The sequence below is a fragment of the Falco rusticolus genome, chromosome 7, assembly GCF_015220075.1.
Source record: "Falco rusticolus isolate bFalRus1 chromosome 7, bFalRus1.pri, whole genome shotgun sequence".
In the NCBI taxonomy this organism is placed as follows: Eukaryota; Metazoa; Chordata; class Aves; order Falconiformes; family Falconidae; genus Falco; species Falco rusticolus.
This window is the reverse complement of record NC_051193.1, coordinates 32127193-32145974: the sequence shown is the minus strand read 5'-3', so window position 1 is coordinate 32145974 and position 18782 is coordinate 32127193. Positions and strand designations below refer to the sequence as shown.

Below are 18782 nucleotides of genomic sequence, written 5' to 3'. Positions count from 1 at the left end.
TCACATCTTCTGTTTGGGAATGCCAGCCCGCAGATCTCCATATAACAATAATTAACTTTGGGCATCAGGAAAAGAGAATAACTAACTTCCATTATCTGATTTGAAAGTAACCATTCTTTTCACCTAGCACTAATTCTCTTTAAAAGAATAAATTCCTACAAGCTCTGTCTTCCTTAATAATTAGTAAATGCAAGAAAGCGTGTTTCCCCTACCTAGTATTATAGCTGTATACAAAGATGCATTCCAAAGCAGAAATCACTTTTTCAGTTTATCTTTAAAGAAGAGAAAGGTAAGAAAAGTATTTGCTTGTGCATGCATCATTCTAAACAAAGTAAACATTAAAAATATGGAAATATGGAATTTTTATTTGGGGAGTCAGGACTAACAGCCCTTCCACAAACTAAAAAGAAGCAAGCCAAAACCCACGTCCCAAGTCTGCAAAAAGTTTACATGTATTATCATTTTGAGCAGATGAGGAGTCCTGTTAATGTCAGTGGGATAGTTCACATGCTTGCAGTTACACATTGTGTGATAATCCGCAAAAGAGAGCTGGAGGTGGGCAGAGTTTACCAACAACAGTTCCCTCTGTTAGCAGGCTTTATTTTATTTTATATGACCAAGAAAATTCTTAGAACTCTTAAGAGGAGTAAGTTAGCATGCCCCCTTCTCCAGTAAACAGCTTGGAGTTTGCACTGACTAAAATTTTGATTTATTCTTCCGAGCAAGAGTGAAACCATAGGAAATGAGGACAGGCAAGAAGCCTTCTGCGTTTTGAAACACAAGTGGTGCAGCTTGCAAAGAAATAAATCTAACGTTTTCTGCTTCCCCCCCTTAAAATTGTTATTTAGGGTTTACATATTCCACAAAATAATCATCATTTTCATGAAATCATAACTGAATTGATAAACTGAGACAGGATGAAACTTGTCAACAAAAAGCAAATACCTGCTACCAACCTTTAGTGAATTGTACAGAGATTATATTTACCTTGGAATATATACGAGACATACAAATATTGATTTTAATAGGATTGCAACAGATACAACAGATTGAAGAACAGGGTGAATAAATCTTAAATCAAGGATCCTGAAAAAAAAACGGATTGATTTTTTAGATACTTGCATTTGTCTTCCAGGAGGCTGGACTCTAGTTGTACCACTGAACTTCATTTAAAAGAAATTCAGCAAAGGTAAATGGGCATTTTTCTAGTGTTTCCAAGGTTTTACACTGAATACCCCAAGCTGCCTTTTTATTACCTCTGAAGAATAAAGATTAACAAACCCACAGAAAGGTTAAAATGCTTCTGATAAGAATTGATTACTGTGAATCCTTTAGTTTATCTAAAATTCTAAGCGTATGTCTGTGTGTTACATTAGGGATTCAGATTAAATTGGATATAACTAAGAATGTATATGCTGATTGTTGTAACATGGATATTAAGGTAGACATGCATGCCCTGGTGTTCTAATGAATAGTGAATTACACATTTTAGTATTATTAGATACAAATTATATTAAGCATGCTCACTCTTATTAAATAATCTCAATGTTTAATGGGTGCGATTTGAAGTGGTATGTAGTATTGCAGTATTTGGATTTATATTTCAATTTGCCAACGAGTGCTTAACGTTTATTTAACCTAGAAGAAAACTGAGAATGCATTTTCTTCTACCTGAGGCTAGAACCAGTGTTCTCTTGAATTATACATATACTGACCAGTCAAGATTATGGAAACTTTTAAAGAGTATTTTACTATCACGTCAGAATGTTGAGGATTGTGTATTTGTGGTAAATGTTTTAATGTAATACTAGAATGTTGTGTACTGAATGTTAAATGTTATAATAATGAAACAGACCAATCTGGTCAGTCGTGCACTTTTGTTAATGTGGGTAATTATGATGACTACTAAAGAAGTCATGAAAAAACAGCCTCTGCCATTTCCATGCCAGCTCTGAGGGACGAAAAGAAGCTCGAGGAGACCGAAGCTGTCCGGGTGCCAAACTCCGCAGCCGAGGAGGCCCCGCGCCGCCGGGGGCACGGCCTGCCCGCGCAGCGTGCCGCGGCTCCTCTGCCCGCTCAGGGGGTTTCTTTTCTTTTTCTGCACTCCGGGACGCTGCTGGCAGGCCCCGGCTAGAGAGGTGCCTCACGCCCGGTCTCACCGGAGGAGGACGATGGCTGCGCTGGAAAGCGGGGCCGCCAGCAGCCGCGCGGCTGAGGGAAGCGCGGGCGGCCAGGGCGGCGGCTGAGCGGCCGGGCGCGGGGCACCAGCCGGCAGCGGGAAGGCGGGCGGCCCCTCGCCTTCGCCGCCGCTCGCAGCTCTTGTGCCGACCCCACCGAGAAGACAAGCCGCGAAACCCAGCACCACCCCGCTGCCGAGGCCATTTCCCGCAGGTAGCGCAGACTCCCGCGGCGCCCAGCCGCCACCGGCTGCCTCAGGCGGGCAAAATGGCGGCAGTGGCCGAGGGGAGGGAAGAGAGGGCGGGGAAGGGAGGGGGCCACGGCGGCGACACCGGGCCTCACCGCCGCCGTTAGCTGCCGTCTCCGCTTTCCTTCTCCCCGCCGACCTCGGCAGCAGCTGGGTGCGAAGGTCAGCGCTGGCGGGGAGGAGCGCCCGGCGGCCGCCTGCGCCGTTCCCACTCCCCCAGGACAGCCCTGGGGCGGGGGGGGGGGGGAGAGCGCTCGGCAATCCTCCGGCCTCCTCCCGCCGCAGGCTCAGCCCCGTTCCCCTTCTCCCCCCGCCCCGCAAAGCCCCTGACCTGCAGTGGGTCCGGGCCAGAGGTAGGTGCCCGCCTCGCAGAGGCGCTTCACCGCGCAGGGGTGCGGGGGCGCACCTGCCCGGCGCTCCCCGGGGGCGGCCGGCGCCGCGGGGCCCTGCGCTGGAGCAGGCGGGGGCGCCAGGGCCTCCCCGGGGCGCGGCGGCGGTGCGGGGGCGGCCGGGGAAGCCGCCGGGCTCTGCCTGGCCGGCGCTGTCCTCTCCTGGGTTTGCCCATCGGCCGTGCCCCGCCGGGCCCGGTGGCTGCCTGGCTCCCCTTCGTCTCCGCCGGAGCTGAAAGCAGCAGAGGCTCTATTTTTGCTCGCTCGGTTGATTATTTTAATTTCCGTTAGTGCAGAAGGCCTGAGGGAGAGGCGGCTGGCTGGGAAGCGCGGTGGCTCCGGCAGGAGCCGCTCTGGTCAGGCGCAGAGGTGTCTCGGGAAGGGGCTGGTCTGCAGCCCTTCCCAACGGTGGTCCCGGGATGCGCTTCCCTGAACTGGATGGAGCGTGTTGGGGCCTAAACCGCTGCATCCCCGGTCTCGCTGGGGACGGCATGGGCGCTGTTCAGGAGAGACCCCAGCCTGCTGGCCGCACAGCCCGGGCTGCAGCCGTGGTGGGGGGCACCCGGCCTTGGGCTGCCCACGGCCTTCCCCGCGCCTTTGCCGTGGTGTTCCGCTGGCCTGTGCCGGCAGGTGGTTTATAACCCTGACCACATGGTCTCGCATGAAAATTCGCCTGGCAGACCAGCGAGGTAGGTATTTTTAAGGCTGAGGTGCTTCAGGACGTAGATGGCTGGGAGCTGTACACGTGTTCTGTAATCCGCTTGAAGTAAAGCCGAACCACGAGCAGATCCGCCATCAGTGGGCACGAAGGATGGTGTTCGTTAGACAAAAAGTCATGCCTTTTTGTGGATTCCTGAATTTGAGCAAGATTTGCTTTGTTTCCTTTTGTAATAAGGACAGAGGATATTGTAGGGGAGGAACTTGTCAAGTTGCTTTATGGTGTTAAAGGCCTTTTACTATCCTTGTTAAGGTACTACCTAAGTTGCAGGGATCCCTGCTGGTGGTGACAGACTGTTGTGGTGCAAATTGTTTGGGTAACCAGGCAAGTTGTCGGAGTCAGGCCAGGCCTGTATGTTAGGAATGTATATTGAAGCCAGATCCTGTAAACACTCGCTAATGTGTGGAGTCTTGTTGCTAGGGCTCTGCACAGAAATAAGGAGACACACACGCACAAGTGCCTCTTTGAAGTCCTGATGTGCTACCTGACTGTTTGGAAGCCAGGAGGATAAGTCGAGAGTATTGTTTCCATAGTTCATGAGCTTCAGTCTTGGGATTTTAATTTATAAATAAATTCAGATCTTTTTATGGCTCATTTTGGAGTATAGCCAAGTAGAACTGTATTGTTTTATGTATGTAGATTTTTGTCTCGCACAGAGATGTCTGTTGTTTACACAGAAACTGTAAGAGGAGTGTTTTGTTAACATTTTGTTAGCAATATAAACTGACAAACACAAATGCAGACTAGAACTTGAAACAAAAATAGCCCTTCTTAGTGCAGAAAAACACAGATGCCCAAAAACCGTTTTTCAAGCAAGACCATGCATGTGTTGGTTCTGTGTTTCTTTTAAAACTCAGGTTCTGTCACTTGCATGCTTATAAATCTACTGCATGTAACTTCCACAGCAACCTCTAAACAGTGTTTCTTTTTCTAGACAAGATTGGCTGAATTTTGATTTATTTTTGTTTAATTATATTTGAAATTTGTTTTTGGTTGGGTGTGTCCTTGTTACATTTTCAAATTCCTGAGCTGACTGCAATGAATTCCCCTCTCCATTGTCAACGTGTCTTTTTCATTAAGACTGACTGCTGCCTTATCCTTCGCTTAAGAAACTTTCAATGGCTTTAAATAATATGACCAAAAACCCTCTTATGTTTTCAATATTCTATGTGTACAAATTCCAAATTGAAATAAAAAAAACTCTAAAAAAAATAATAAATTCCACAGCCTACACGGCATGTGTCTAGAGAGCTCGTGGGGTCCTTCTTTTCATTGTGAACTTAGTGGACCCTGAATGCAAATTTCCAGTTGTGATAATGCATATGGCTGGGCTTTTATCTCTCTCATTTGCACTGTTTCTAATTTATCCCATGTTGACCTGGTACATACATGTACCTACAGGCAGATGATTAATACCTGTTTAAAAGTAAGGAGTAAATTGTTCTCAGAAGTGCCTAAAAGCATTTGGTATTGTAGAAAGAAGGAATCATGGTAGCTTGGAAACTCCACGGGAGCAGAGTGTTTAATTTTTAAAATATCTGCAATGATGGCTAATTCATCAACTTATATGGGTCCAGTAGAAGAAAGTCAGAATTTCTGTGCTTGCACATCTACTAATGCAAACTATCATCTTTTTTTTTTTAGAATCATCATTGATGAAGTGCTTTAGCATTGTGGTTTTGTGCTGATTTTTCGTCCTGTTTCTTAGCTTGAGAGTTTCTACCGGTCATTCATGGATTCTTGCCTTTGTGACTAGTAGCATAACATTAAATTTGAATATCATAGTTACCATCTTACATTCATTATTTCTACATTGCCTGAGCATCTCTAAATGAGTATTCGTATCTGATTTCTGTTTGATTAATTGCAAATGTTTACAGGTATCTCTTTCCTTTTTTTCAGCTTTCTTCGTTGACATATAGAAGAATATATGCTGATTCTGCTACAACTCAAGTACTGTTTTTTATTTTATTTTATATGTTTTAGGAAGCAGAAAGTGAACTGCTTTATGTCTTGTGTAGCACTTGTTACAGAACAGGATCTCACTGTACTTACGTGTAGGGAGGACAGTAAAAATGCTGGTGTGGAAAACAATTTTTAATGCTTCTACTAGTATTTTTTTTTTTTTTTTTTCTGTTAGTGTATTTCAAAGGCTTTGATTTTTACAGGGACCTCAGTGTGACTGTATGCTTGCACTTATGTGGCTATTCACTGAAATCACTGACTCTTCAGCTTGTGTATGGAGATCCTTAACAGGATTAACTGGATTTAGAGGTCTGTGGCAAGATGTGACAGGAATCAGAGTGGATGGAGAAAAAATAAAGTTCTCAGAAAGTGTTCTGCTGTGGACATGTGTTGGTTTTATTATCTCCCAAGAACAGATTGTATGTTTCATTTGCTGCGTAAGGCTTCAGATTAAAGAATATGTTCACATTTTAAAATAGTCTTTTTCCATTTTAGGTGTTTGCTTAGTAGTTGTATTCTGGCAGATTCTGTGGGTGCTTTAGGATGATGTCTGCTAACACTGTCAGAATTCCACTATAACTTGTTAAACAAAAATAGGACAGAAGAATTCCCTGGTTAAGTTCTGAGTTCCAGATTCAGTAATGTTTCCTTCTTTTTCTTTCTGTTCTCTTACAGGAAAGATGATAGTCATCCAGCATTCCTGAGTAATAAGAATGGGTCCAGATGTACCTCTACTAAATGATTACAAGCAGGAGTTCTTCTTGAAGCGCTTTCCACAGACTGTGCTGGGAGGTCCCCGGTTTAAATTAGGCTATTGTGCCCCTCTGTACATATACGTGAATCAGATTATTCTTTTCTTGGTGCCATGGGTTTTGGGAGGAGTAGGTACACTTTTGTTCCAATTAGGTATTATGAAAGACTACTGTACCGCGGCACTTTCAGGAGGACTGATGTTTGTTACTGCACTTGCTCTTCAGATGGCAAATCTATATGCAAAGCAGAAAACAGTAACAGTAGAAAGAATGCAAATTCAGAATACCCTAACAGATGAAGATGAGTTTGAATTTTCCAGCTGTCTAGGTTCAGAGACAGTAAAATTTATTATTCCTGGCAAGAAGTATATAATCAACACTGTATTTCATTCCCTTCTGGCAGGGGTATTGTGTGGGTTGGGAACTTGGTATTTGCTGCCAAACAGAATAACCTTGCTGTATAGCAACATTGGAGGAACAGTTATGATCTTTGTATTTGGATGGGTGACTATATGTATAGGAGCGTATTCGTTAATCATAAATACAGCTACAGAAACAGCTACTTTCCAAGCACTGGATACTTATGAAATCACTGCTCTGATGAGACCTTTCTACATTTTTGTCTTTATTGCAGTGGATCTTGCACACAGGTAAACTTAATACAGCATTTAGCTAATTCAAGTAATGGTTATTCTATATATTTTTGATGAAACAGATGAAATTACTCTTCTGAGGAAAATTTATTTTGGGATTTTAATCAGCTGTACGAATGTAAAAGAAAGAACCTAGAAGAGTATATGGTAAAAATTGAGGCTCTACACTGCATAAAAGGTTGTTCTTAAATTTTTACAGCATTCAGCATAAATTAGGAAGAGCAGTTGGAGCAGTTTCTAAGTAAGGGATAGCTAAAATTATCTTCAACAGTGTCAATTTCAGTATTTTTATACAAGAACATTTGCATCAGCATCTTTCGAAAGGATGTGTTTTGAAAACATGTTCCTGACCTGGAATCAGATCTAAACACTACGTACTTCAGGAGTGCTGGGTTTGTATTTAGAATTTGTCCTGGAGTATTTTCCAATTAAATCTCTGCAAAGTGATGGCAGAGTGTTTTAAACTGTGGGCAAAAAAGGACTATGAATTTGGTTTTCATGGATAAGCAGATGTGAACATTGCACTATTTTTGTTATATGAATTTTGAACTTGGATTTTTAAACGTTGTTGTAATACAAAGAACTATGTCAGCCTACAAATAGGAGACTTATAAATTTCCACGTTTCAGATGAGTGTCTTAGCTGAAGTATTTAGCATCTCTTAAAGCAAGATGCTTTTAGGTTTACTCTGCATTCTTTCTCCCTGTCAGGTGGTATTTGTATCACTTTGTCACATGTACATATTTTATAGTTGGGGTACTTCAAATGCATTTGAAAAAAAGGTATGTTTTAATTTTACTAGTTTTGCACTTGGAGATGTCTTTGTTAATGATTTACACTAGTTGCCTCTTCATTTATGATATGAGAATTACACATGTGGTTTTGGACCCCAAATTCTTCTATCTAATTTCCTGAGGAGAAAATTCAGACATTCTTTAAATTGCTGGGGGAAAAAAATCCTTTGAGGTTTATTTATTTATTAAAAGGTAGAAAGAAACCAAATACCTTAGCAGTCCACCTTTAATTAGCTAGCTGGTGAACTACATGTGACTTTGAATTTACGCAGATTTCTAACACTGATTTTTGTATTTTTACAGGAAGATTTTAATGCTTTTATGTAGACAATAACATTTTGTATTCCTAAAGAAATTTTTTCTCTTGGTGTACAGGCAACATGCCAGTTTTTTCAGTATTAAGGCTTATGTCTTGGGTCTTGAATTTGCACAAAAATTGAATTTTGTAATTCTGAAAAAATACTTTGCATTTTTTTGTTAAACAGTTGAGGTCTTCGAGCCTGTGGACCATTCTTTTTGCACAAGTATTTCTTCAGTATATTATCACAACAGTATCAAAATGATTAGGATACTTACATCACTTGACTGATCTGTGTAATCTAAAGGCTTCAGATCTTTTCAGTGAAAAATAAGCCCGTGTTCTGATGTTCTAATTAGTGTATTACTGCCCCAAGCATAAATGTATGTCCCTCTTTTTGTTTTTTAAAGATACTGGTTGAGGTTTTGTAGATTTAATATGTAATGTTTACTCTTCTGGATTAGCTGTAGTAATTAAACAGAAAGTCTTCCTGCACATCAGGTATCATTTCCTTCACAGAAGTCAAATACATTTCTTCTTTTATCCAGGTTTGCTGTCAACACACCCATTCTAGAACAGACAAACCAGATTTTGCACATCGTATTTATTTTTCTGCCATTCTTGTGGGCAATGGGAATTCTGCCCCCGCTTGACGCACTTTTTCTGTGGGGAATGGAACAACTGTTGGAGTTTGGACTAGGAGGTTCACCTATGTCAAGTAACCCAAAGTAAATGTTGTTTATATAATTGTAAAATATATTAGTATTGTTGATAACCTTTTTCTTTTCAAGCAAATCTTCTTTATTTTCTCCTTCACAGGTTATTAGTAATGTTTCTCATTTCTGCTGGAACAGCAATAGCATCGTATTTCATTCCCAGCACTCTTGGTGTGATCCTCTTCATGACTGGATTTGGGTTCATACTGAGTCTTAACCTAAGCGAGATTGGTTTTGCCTTCAAACACACCATGATCGGCCATTTAGCCTCCAGCAAATCTAAAACTATGCAGAGAGGTCTTAGAATACAATTTGGGTGGAGGGAATTTGTTTTTTATTTGACTGTGTTGGCATTTGCTCTCATAGAAGCTAGCCTGCTGCATCAATTTGCAGGCTTTTCATCATTTTCCAAAGCCAGTCCTCAGGCTATAGCAAGTTACGTTCTGATCGTATTACTTATAACTATGTGGATTCTTAGAGAGATTCAGAGAGTGTACTTGTTTGGAGTCTTCCGAAACCCCTTTTATCCCAAGGATGTCAGGACTGTGACTGTGTTCATGGAGAAGCAAAGAAGGCTAATGAAAGTTGGTGTTGTCAGGAGGATTTTACTGACACTAGGTAGGAATATGCACTGTCTGTTGTTTGTTAGATGATGCTTGTAGGAAGATTGAAACAATGCTAGAATTACTGTATGTACAAGCTTCTGTGAATGAGCTGAGAAAAACGAAGTAGCCGGAAATACTTGTTGATGTTTTACTAAATTGTGCATTGAGGTCAAAACTACTGGTTCAGAATACTTGAAAGTGATGAGTGATTTTATTTTTTTTAGGAGTAAACCTAAAAAATTGAGTTTTTTAAAAGTCCAACTCCGAAAGCAAGGCATTTTAAAGAATTTTAGTTGTAACATCAGTACTCACTTTTGAAAAAATGGCTCTTGTAGATTTTTTTAAAAGGTACTCGGGGTGTGGGGGGGGAAGTGAGTTGAGAGAGTGTTCAGGGTGATTAAATATTTGGTTCTCGCAACTTGCTAGTAAAGGGAATGGTCTCCTTTCTGGTAGGTTAGGGACAATGTATCTACTTTGGGGGAACCAAAATTTGATCTAAATTATTTCATAAAGAAGCATCAGTTCAGGGAAGCGGATTGATGAATGCTGTTCCCATGTTTATTTTTACTTATTTGAGTGTTCACATGTTCTTGGGGAAACAGACAAACCAACGACAAGAAAAGCAATAGCAAGTAATAACTAAGCATCGACGTATGTGCTGTCTTGGGCCGTCAGTCCAAATCTGTTGTTTGATATCCTGGAGGTGTAATACAAAGAAGAGTTTGTAATAATGCAGGGAAGAGTTCTCTTGTTATGCTAATATTTCCATTCTGCAATAAGACTGCTTACTTCTGTAGACTTTAATTATGTTCTTGAAAGGAAATCAATGATTCTTTTATTTCAATTACAGTGTCTCCGTTTGCTATGATAGCATTCCTGTCACTAGACCATTCGCTACAGAATCTTCATTCTGTGTCTGTTTGCATTGGATTCACAAGAATATTTAGGATGGTAATTTGAATTTTAAATACGTTAGCCTAAGAAATTCTCTTCTACATGATTTAAGTATTAAGGTGACTTGGAAGAAATATTCCAGGTCATGAAAACAGAGAGAGAGAAATAAATTTTTAAACGTATGTGTAACATATCTCTATTTTAGGTCTGGCAGAATACAGAAAATGCCCTACTGGACATAGTGGTTGTGTCCGTAGCACAAATGTTGGTGTTTAATCCAGACCTCTGGTGGAACAGGAGCCTTGATACAGGAATCAGACTTTTACTGGTAATTTTCATAATGTAAATTTAAGCAGATGCTTGTCACTGAAAGTCTTTGTTTCCTTGCCCTCCCCCATTAGAGAATTAGAGTCTAGGACCTAGCAAGTAGAAGCTAAAAAACTGTACTAAGATACACACGTTAATACCAGCCAGTGATAATCACGCTTCATTTTCTTAAAATTATTGTAGATAAGGCAGCTTTGGCAGTGCTGAATATTATATGATGCAGGCTACAAATAAATGTGATAAATGTGCGTGTTGTATGTATCTTGCAGGTTGGTATTCTGCGGGATCGACTGCTTCAGTTTGTCTCCAAGTTGCAGTTTGCCGTAGCTATTCTTTTGACATCGTGGACAGAGAAGAAGCAGCGTCGTAAATCTACCGCCACCTTAATCACACTCAACATTGTTTTCTTCCCAATCCTGCTGACCTTCATTGCCATCTCTGCGCTGCTTTCTTCTCCCTTGCTGCCCCTCTTCACGCTACCGGTATTTTTGATTGGGTTTCCTAGGCCTATCCGAAGCTGGCCGGGCCCTGTGGGTGCTGCAGCGGGTGTTTGCTCCGATACAGTGTACTACCAGCAGATGGTTCCGAGTCTGGCTGTTGCTCTGCAGTCTGCACTCGCAGCCGGTAGCCTAGGTAGGTACGCTAGCCACACTGCAAGGAAATGTAGCTAAATATTTTGGGAAACACAATTTTGCTGGAGAACAGGAGAATCATAGCATCTGGTTTAAAGCATGTTTCACAGCAGAGTTTAAATCTGGTATTTGGAGATTGTTCAGTTGAGGGAAGTGATTATTTCTATCCTCATACATCTCTAGTCGTTACATTCTTGTAAAAAAAACGGTCTGGTTTGTTATCTTTAAAATAGGGAGAAATTAAGTGGTGGTGAAACAGTATCACTCCTAACGTTTTTATACTGAACAAAAAGGATGGTATGCACTCATTCCATGTCATCAGAGGCAATAAACTGACTTCTCTTGACAGCAGGGAGAAAGAGGTGTGTCAGACTGTTCTTTGTGTATCTATGTGTCTCTCTGCATCACTCAGGATCCGGAAGGTAACTTTGCTAATTTGGCTGTGTTAATTAGGTACAGTAAATATGGACTGGATGTACATAAAACACGTGATGTAGCCTAACTAGCAGTAATTTGTTAAGAACAGAACCAGCTGATAAGACTTAATGTCACATCTTGCGCACACAGGGTAGGACTGTAACAGTGCTTGTTATCTTAAAGCCTGTGAAAGACATCATGATGGGTGTTCCACAGAATTGTATAAACAGGTGAAGAAATGCCAACTCTTTTGTCAGGTGTAGGCAGGATAACTGTTAAAATCGCAAGCTCGTTTTCTTGAGAAACAGTCTTTGTATAACCTAAATAATCAAAAGATCATTGCCCTTAGAGAAGAGGCAAATATTTACATAAGCCTTTTAGAAAATGGCTTAGGACTAGAAAAAGTAGACTAATATTTGAAGACAATGAACATAAACTTTAATTGCATTTCTGAAGACTGTATGCAAGTGCTTTACTAGGAAACATTTACTGCACTTTTAGTACTGGTGTAGAGAAAGGTATTAAAAAAATAAAGCTAGGAAGCTTTTTTCCTCTAAAGAAGAGAGACACTTCCGTTTGTCGACTGCATCAGCCTATGTGTTTTATATATAATATGTTTATCTCTGTCTGTTCTGTATTTGTTATCTATTTTTTATCTATACATGTATTTAATATCTATATAGCCATCATGACTCTGGTGGCATGTATGCCTCAGATTAAATAATTTAAAACACTAGTCTTGAGGCGGAAAAAATCCTCTCTTTAATGGGAAAGCCTGTGAATGAATGTCTCCAAGCAAGAAAAAATGTGGGCTTCTCAGATGAGTTCAAAATGAAGAGGTACCGTTTTGTGTGTCTCTAATTTAAAACCATACTTTTTTCTGTGTAAAGGAGTTTTAGTAGCTTTAACAGCTGGCAAGGAAAGAATTAAAATCTTTGCAAAATGTTAGCAAGAAAATGCACTTCATTAGCTCAGTGGGATAGAAAAGGTTACTTAAATTTTAACCACAGCTTAATGGTTGATTTCACTGATTTCATTTTACAACATTATAAAACTGTGTGTGAGTGGTCACTTGGATGTGAGTGACAGCAGAAGCAGGTCATAAACTCGCAGCATATGTCAGCCTTAAGAGCAGCATCATTGTATTGGAGAAGTTGACAGCAGGCTATAACTTAAAAGAAATACGGTATAACCACCAGCTGCTAGGAAGTTTGGCATTGCACTTTTTATTGAAATAGGTAGAAGATACAGAAAGTACCTTTTTTTTTTTACATAAGCATTTTTTTAATTTTTATTTTTAATTTTTATGATGAGAGCCAGATCGTGGAATTTTTGAGTACAGATCATTTGGTATGATCTGAAGTTGTTCAGGACTTGGTTTTCAAATGCCAGTTCATTTTGTGTGGCTCTTTTTGGTGATGTCAGCCTTAATACAGTGGGATTGGATATACTTTCCCTCACACTCCAGACACAGGCACACAAAGGTATTTCAGAAAGACTACAGATGATTTCCACTTTATCTACTTAGTGTTCAATGTGTATGATACCAATTCACAAATCTTTCAAGATGAGCAGGTGCTCTTGCTCTGCCTCTATTTATGATCTGTAAAATGGGTGTGATATTATGCCATTGGTAAACTGGCACTTGAGCAGAATAATTTGCACTTGGGATTTTGCATCCTAAGGGATATTTTCTAATCTTTCTGAAATACAGACAAGTCCTGTTGAGTTATGTTTTGGTTTTTTTTATGGGAGAAATAAACTTCATACTCCACAGGAAATAGGACCATTAATATACCTATGTGCTAGATGATGATTCCTTAATGCGTTCAGCAGTCATAGGAATTTTAGACTCCAGGTGACGTCAGTGGGAACTGTGCAGTTGGAAATTCAGCAAAAATTATCTTTAATCGTGAAAGTTGTCTCTACAAAGGGAATTGAGGGTGGGGTTGCTTAACCCTCGTCCAGTATGAATATTGTAGTCCTGAAGCTGTATGAGGGTTTCCCAGTTTTCCACAGCTTTTTCAGAGGGGACTACAATTTCAGGATCTAGCTTTGCAGGTAGTTTCTTAAGTGAGTGTACTAGCTAGCCAGTTTTAACTGGTTTTGATGTTGAAGCAGAAATATTTTGTTTGCAGTTCAATTCCTCAGTTGGCATGTAGAAAAGGTTTTTGTTAATATAATGCCACAGTAATACATAGGTTTTGGGTTGTTCTGTTTTTTTCTTGACTAGGTCTCTTTCTGCCTGGATCACATTATTTGTGCCGCTTTCAGGATAGACTGATGTGGATGTTGGTGTTAGAAAAAGGCTTCACTTACTGTGGTGTGAACATTAAGGTAACTGCATGCTGGGGACTGGCATGTTAATGTTTTGAAATCATGCAAACATTTTGCTGTATAGCATTTCAGCAATGTAACTAATTTACCTGATAATACAGTCAATTTTTTAAGATGAGTTATTGCTGTGTTAACTAGTCCTGCAACTGACATGCTGAGCAGATGTGATATTTTTTATCATACAGCTTGTGACACATCATCTTGAATAAGCTGGCTAATAAAATCTGTATGAGGCAAAGATTTGTTTAATACATTGATCTGTGTCTAATACTGTAGCGAGTGCTTTGCTATTACTGTTATCTCTAATTAGATTTGTGGTTTCAGTTGTGGAAATACTGACAATGGAATGTATCTTTATTTGTTCAGAAAAATTTTGTTGCAAGAAAACAGCTTGCTAGCATTTAGGGTTGTGTACTGGTGAAGGCTAAAACCAAATTGTTTTCGTTTATGCCTTAGGGGCTAGAATTGCAGGAAACGTCCTGTCATGCCGCTGAAGCTCACAGAGTTGATGAAATTTTTGAAATGGCCTTCGAACATCAGGAGCACACCAAGATATTCTCTCCTAATCACCATTTTGGACACATTTTGACTCCTTGTACTGTTCTACCTGTGCGGCTGTATTCTGATGCCAGAAATGTGTTATCTGGAATAATTGACTGTCATGAGAATTTAAAGCATCTGAAAGATGATTTCATTAAAGTGCTTGTATGGATGCTAGTCCAGTATTGTTATAAAAAATCAAAAACATGGGAAAGCTCAGGCGACGCCAACAAGAGCAAGAAAGGATCGTTTCCAGATAACCAGCATAGCGGTTCAGTAGAAAGATCCAGGCCTCTGAGGGAAGAAGACAGCTTTAGTGTTGATACAATTGAGGACTGGACTGATGATAGTGTCATTTTTCATCTTGAACCCAGTGGCAGAATGAAAGACAGAAAAGAACTTGGGCAGTTGGGAATTACACCAAAAGTACATCTGTCTATTCCGGGATCTGTAGAAACACAGAGCCAAGATGTCCCACCAGAAATGTCACCGGAAGATAAATTATACAGGGCTGTTGTCCTTGGGCTTCCTGCTGTAGACAAAGGGAAACAGCAAGAAGTTTTACCTCAGGTTGAATTTAGTTGCTCTTACTCGGAGCTATTGAGCATTCCTGAAGAATGGAGAACAGCCCCAGTGCCTTCTTCCAAAGTCAATGAAATGAGGCGGAGGTTTCCAGAAGAATGGTACCACTTCATTTTGAGTCAGCTGGACTTTTTTCACCTGAAAGAAAAGCCTTCTAATTTACTTGAAGACCTTATGAAAGATAAAGCTTTGAAAGACTTATACATCCATGGAGTATTGTCATGTTGTTTTGGTCTGTTTGGCCTGGATAACACCGTGCCTGCCCCGAGCCATGTGTTCAGAGCCTATACTGGTGGTATCCCGTGGTCTGTTGGTTTGGACTGGCTAACAGGCAAACCAGAGCTTTTCCAACTTGCATTAAAAGCATTCAGGTAAAAGAAAAACATTCCCTCCGATTATAAAAAAATATATAAAGAGTCTTGTAATTTGAAGTAAGTATCACTTCCCTAGGAGTAGTTCATGTTAAAACTGTATCATTTAAATGTATCTGTAGCTTCTTCCTACATAAATATTGCCCGTAACCGCAGGCAGTGAACACTGTGATAAGGAGATTCCTTCCTTATTCCCTTCCCCCCAGCAGCTGCCTCTAGCACTGGAAATCTGCTGTGTTAAGTGGGGAAAAAACAACCCCTTTTCATTGTCCCCATAATCTAAGAGAATTGTGGTGGAGTTAGAGGTTTGACACTTTCCATTATCAGGCAGCAAGAACAGTATTTGAGGTGAATGAAAGATGTTTAAGCTAATGTGTTTTTACATCTGGGTGAGCTAAAAGCATACCCGTACTAACTGCCGGTGACTCGGCTGACAAGCAAGAACTTAGAAAGTTGTTCGTGCTTGGTAGCATGTGGTGGTGCCTCTCCACCTTCTGTAGCCTGAGGAGGCTTTCTTCCTCCTGCCTTGTGCTGCACTGCTTGCTGTATGACTTTCTGTGCCTTTCAGATACACTTTTAAACTTATGGTTGACAAAGCGAGCCTGGGTCCAGTGGAGAACTTCAAAGAGCTGGTTAACTACCTGGAAGAATATGAAAATGATTGGTACATTGGACTGGTATCAGATCTTGAGTGGCAGCAGGCAGTTCTTCAGGAAAAGCCATACCTTTTTTCACTGGGGCATGACCCAAACATGGTAAGAAGAAAAATTACTAGTATGCAAGGGTAAAGTTTGGTTTCCTTTTCCACTGTTACTTTTTTTTTTTAAATTGTGTTCCAAAACATGAAGGCTGTACGAACAAATTTGTGTTTGTACTAGAGAGGAGCTGACATCACTGTTTTGAAAATCACACCGCGTCGTTCCTCGGGTGCAGCAATATTTCCTGATTGTCTTTCTACACAGAAAAATTAAACCAAGGAGACTGGTTTATACATTGCCACTTGTAAAGGAACAATATTCATAGTATGTAGCCCCAGAGCTTCGTTTAGTGCTTTGTATGCAAAATGCTTGTGTATCTTCTTGGGGAGTGTACTGAACGTATTGATGTGTTTGTTCTTAAAGGGAATTTACACTGGGCGAGTCCTTACTCTTCAGGAATTGTTAGTACAAGTGGGAAAACTTAATGATGAAGCTGTCCGAGGTCAGTGGGCAAACCTGTCCTGGGAGCTGCTGTATGCTACAAATGATGATGAAGAACGCTACAGCATCCAGGCACACCCAGTTCTTCTGCGCAACCTAACGGTGCAAGCTGCGGACCCACCTCTGGGCTACCCTGTGTATTCATCTGAACTTCTGCATCTGCCTTTGTTCTAGAATGTTGGTAGCACTTTTTTTTTAATTACTATTACGATTGTTTTGTATTTTTCATTGCATGTTGGGAATCAAATGCTCATGCTACGTTTATACACTACAAACGCGATTTTACTCTTAAAACGGCGTTGGATGGCAGTGCCGAGCCAGCGTACATGAGTTGCACAGAGATGGTGCTACCAGAGCCTTCAGCAGGCAGGAAGTCCTGAACTGTTTTCTTGCTGCTGGAACACGTGAGACACCATTGCCTGTGTGGCTGACGAGCCATGAGATGCTGAAATTCTCTTCTCCAGTTTAGAGAAGAGCAGCACAATTCTGATCATTAACTATTTTTGATGCATTCTGGTTTATTTTTATTTCTTTTTCTTGGACAGGTGACTTGCACTGACAGTCAGGTTACAGCTCACTGTAGTACCGTCAGCCACAGAGTTAGTAACCAAAGTGTACATACGAATATTTATATGAATTTTTTTTTATTCTGGCCAATTTGTATTGGAGGGAGTTCAGTTTTAGCATTTGTTATATGACTTTCGCTGATTTTTCCTTAGTTGTAGTAAGTTATCAGCTGTGCTCTAACAAAGTAAGTTGTAAGGGACAATTTTTACCAAAGCATTTGTTTTGGGGACAGTGAGAATTTATATAAAACAGTGTGCATCCTGACGCATTAATAACCCGTGTGACCTACTGATGAAAGAAGTAAATATGTCATTAGGGGAGAGAAGAAATGTAAGTCCAAATGGATTAATTTTATCTCTTTCTTCCAATATCCATAGTTTTATATATACATTGTTGTTTGCAACCGGTGTCCACATCACTACCCAGTCTTCCACAAATACAGTGAGAGCTTGATGATGAAGGGGGGGCAGAAATCTAGCTGTCTGTGCCAGAAGTAATTTTATTTTTTTAACCTTACCACAGGTTAGAACAGAATTTGGCAGTTGGTTTGTAATAGCACAGGTCTGGGTCATCTCTCCAGTGGCTTACCCTGTTTGTTCCAGTTATTAGCACATAAATGTGTTTATGTGCTAATAACAATAAATGTGTTTTCTCTGTAGATCTGTAGTAACTGCTGGCATATGCTGAGCAGGGTGTAGGTAATTGTCTGTCTTTAACCTGTAGCATCAATTTAAATCAGATCTGCTCCCTTCCGGAATTCGTACTGGTTTGGAACACCCAGTGTTGTAATTTGGAGCACGTTTATTACTTTACTCCTCGCCTTCAAGACCTTTTTGTATCGGGTAAAATTTGTTACAGGACTGTGTACTCCATACTTGGCTATTTGCTGTTTCTTTTGATCAGTGACCATAAAAACGATTTTAAAAAAATAATCTGCAAACTGTGTAGTGGGTTTCAGGAGTGGTAAGGGAACACCCGTCACACTCCATGGTGTAACACTCTGAGGTACAGGATGAAATGCACACAGAACATCAACAGCAGCTTTTAGTAGTTGGCTGGTGTGCAGGAGTGAAGGCCCTGATAACCTAAAATTACCTTGCTTGGCCACGAACGGTCTGGAGATAGTCATGGAATCTGGTCTGGAAGGGGCTTTTAGAGAGTACCTATTGTGGCTCCCTCCCAAAAGGAACTACTCCTAGAAAATGTTTAATCTGATTCAAAACTTCCAATACCAGGAGTATCACAAAGTCAAGTAGTTTGCTCCAGTTCTTTGCTGTTCTTGCAGCAGTTGGGAAGTTCATGGTTTTTCCTAAATCAAATTAAACCTCCTTGCCTCATTGTTAGCTTCTTATTACTTGTCTTCTGTATGGTCACAGAAAATTCAGTTAACTTTTTTTTTTTGCAGCAGCAGCAGTTTTTACTTAAAGATGGCTCTAACTTCTGCCCTCATTCTTTGTCTTCTGTAAACTGAATAAACTAGTTGAGAAAAAAAACTGAAGAGAACTGTGATCCTTCTCTTGCTTTCCTCGGGTGCTGTCCATCGGGTACCCAGCCTTCTTGAAAAGTTTTGCTGGTAAGTGGCCCTGGTGTTCTAGCAGAGA

The 18782-nt window shown here is 40.6% G+C and overlaps 1 protein-coding gene across 6 annotated transcripts; it reads left to right on the top strand.

The window, feature by feature from the left end:
- The first annotated feature begins 678 nt into the window (after positions 1 to 678).
- Positions 679 to 18674, top strand: PCNX4 (pecanex 4). 6 transcript variants are annotated; one of them, XM_037393481.1, is made up of 13 exons: positions 679 to 2391; positions 5435 to 5485; positions 6173 to 6899; positions 7613 to 7684; positions 8543 to 8722; positions 8814 to 9328; positions 10166 to 10266; positions 10415 to 10537; positions 10806 to 11169; positions 13819 to 13922; positions 14379 to 15415; positions 15984 to 16170; positions 16537 to 18674. In XM_037393481.1, the coding sequence occupies exons 3-13, from the start codon at positions 6211 to 6213 to the stop codon at positions 16786 to 16788; spliced, it is 3624 nt and encodes a 1207-aa protein (XP_037249378.1). In that variant the 5' UTR covers positions 679 to 2391; positions 5435 to 5485; positions 6173 to 6210; the 3' UTR covers positions 16789 to 18674. The 6 variants fall into 6 exon arrangements, with proteins under 6 accessions (XP_037249378.1, XP_037249377.1, XP_037249379.1 ...); XM_037393480.1 differs by lacking the exon at positions 679 to 2391 and adding an exon at positions 2503 to 2778; XM_037393482.1 differs by lacking the exon at positions 679 to 2391 and adding an exon at positions 2915 to 3503.
- Positions 18675 to 18782: the final 108 nt, after the last annotated feature.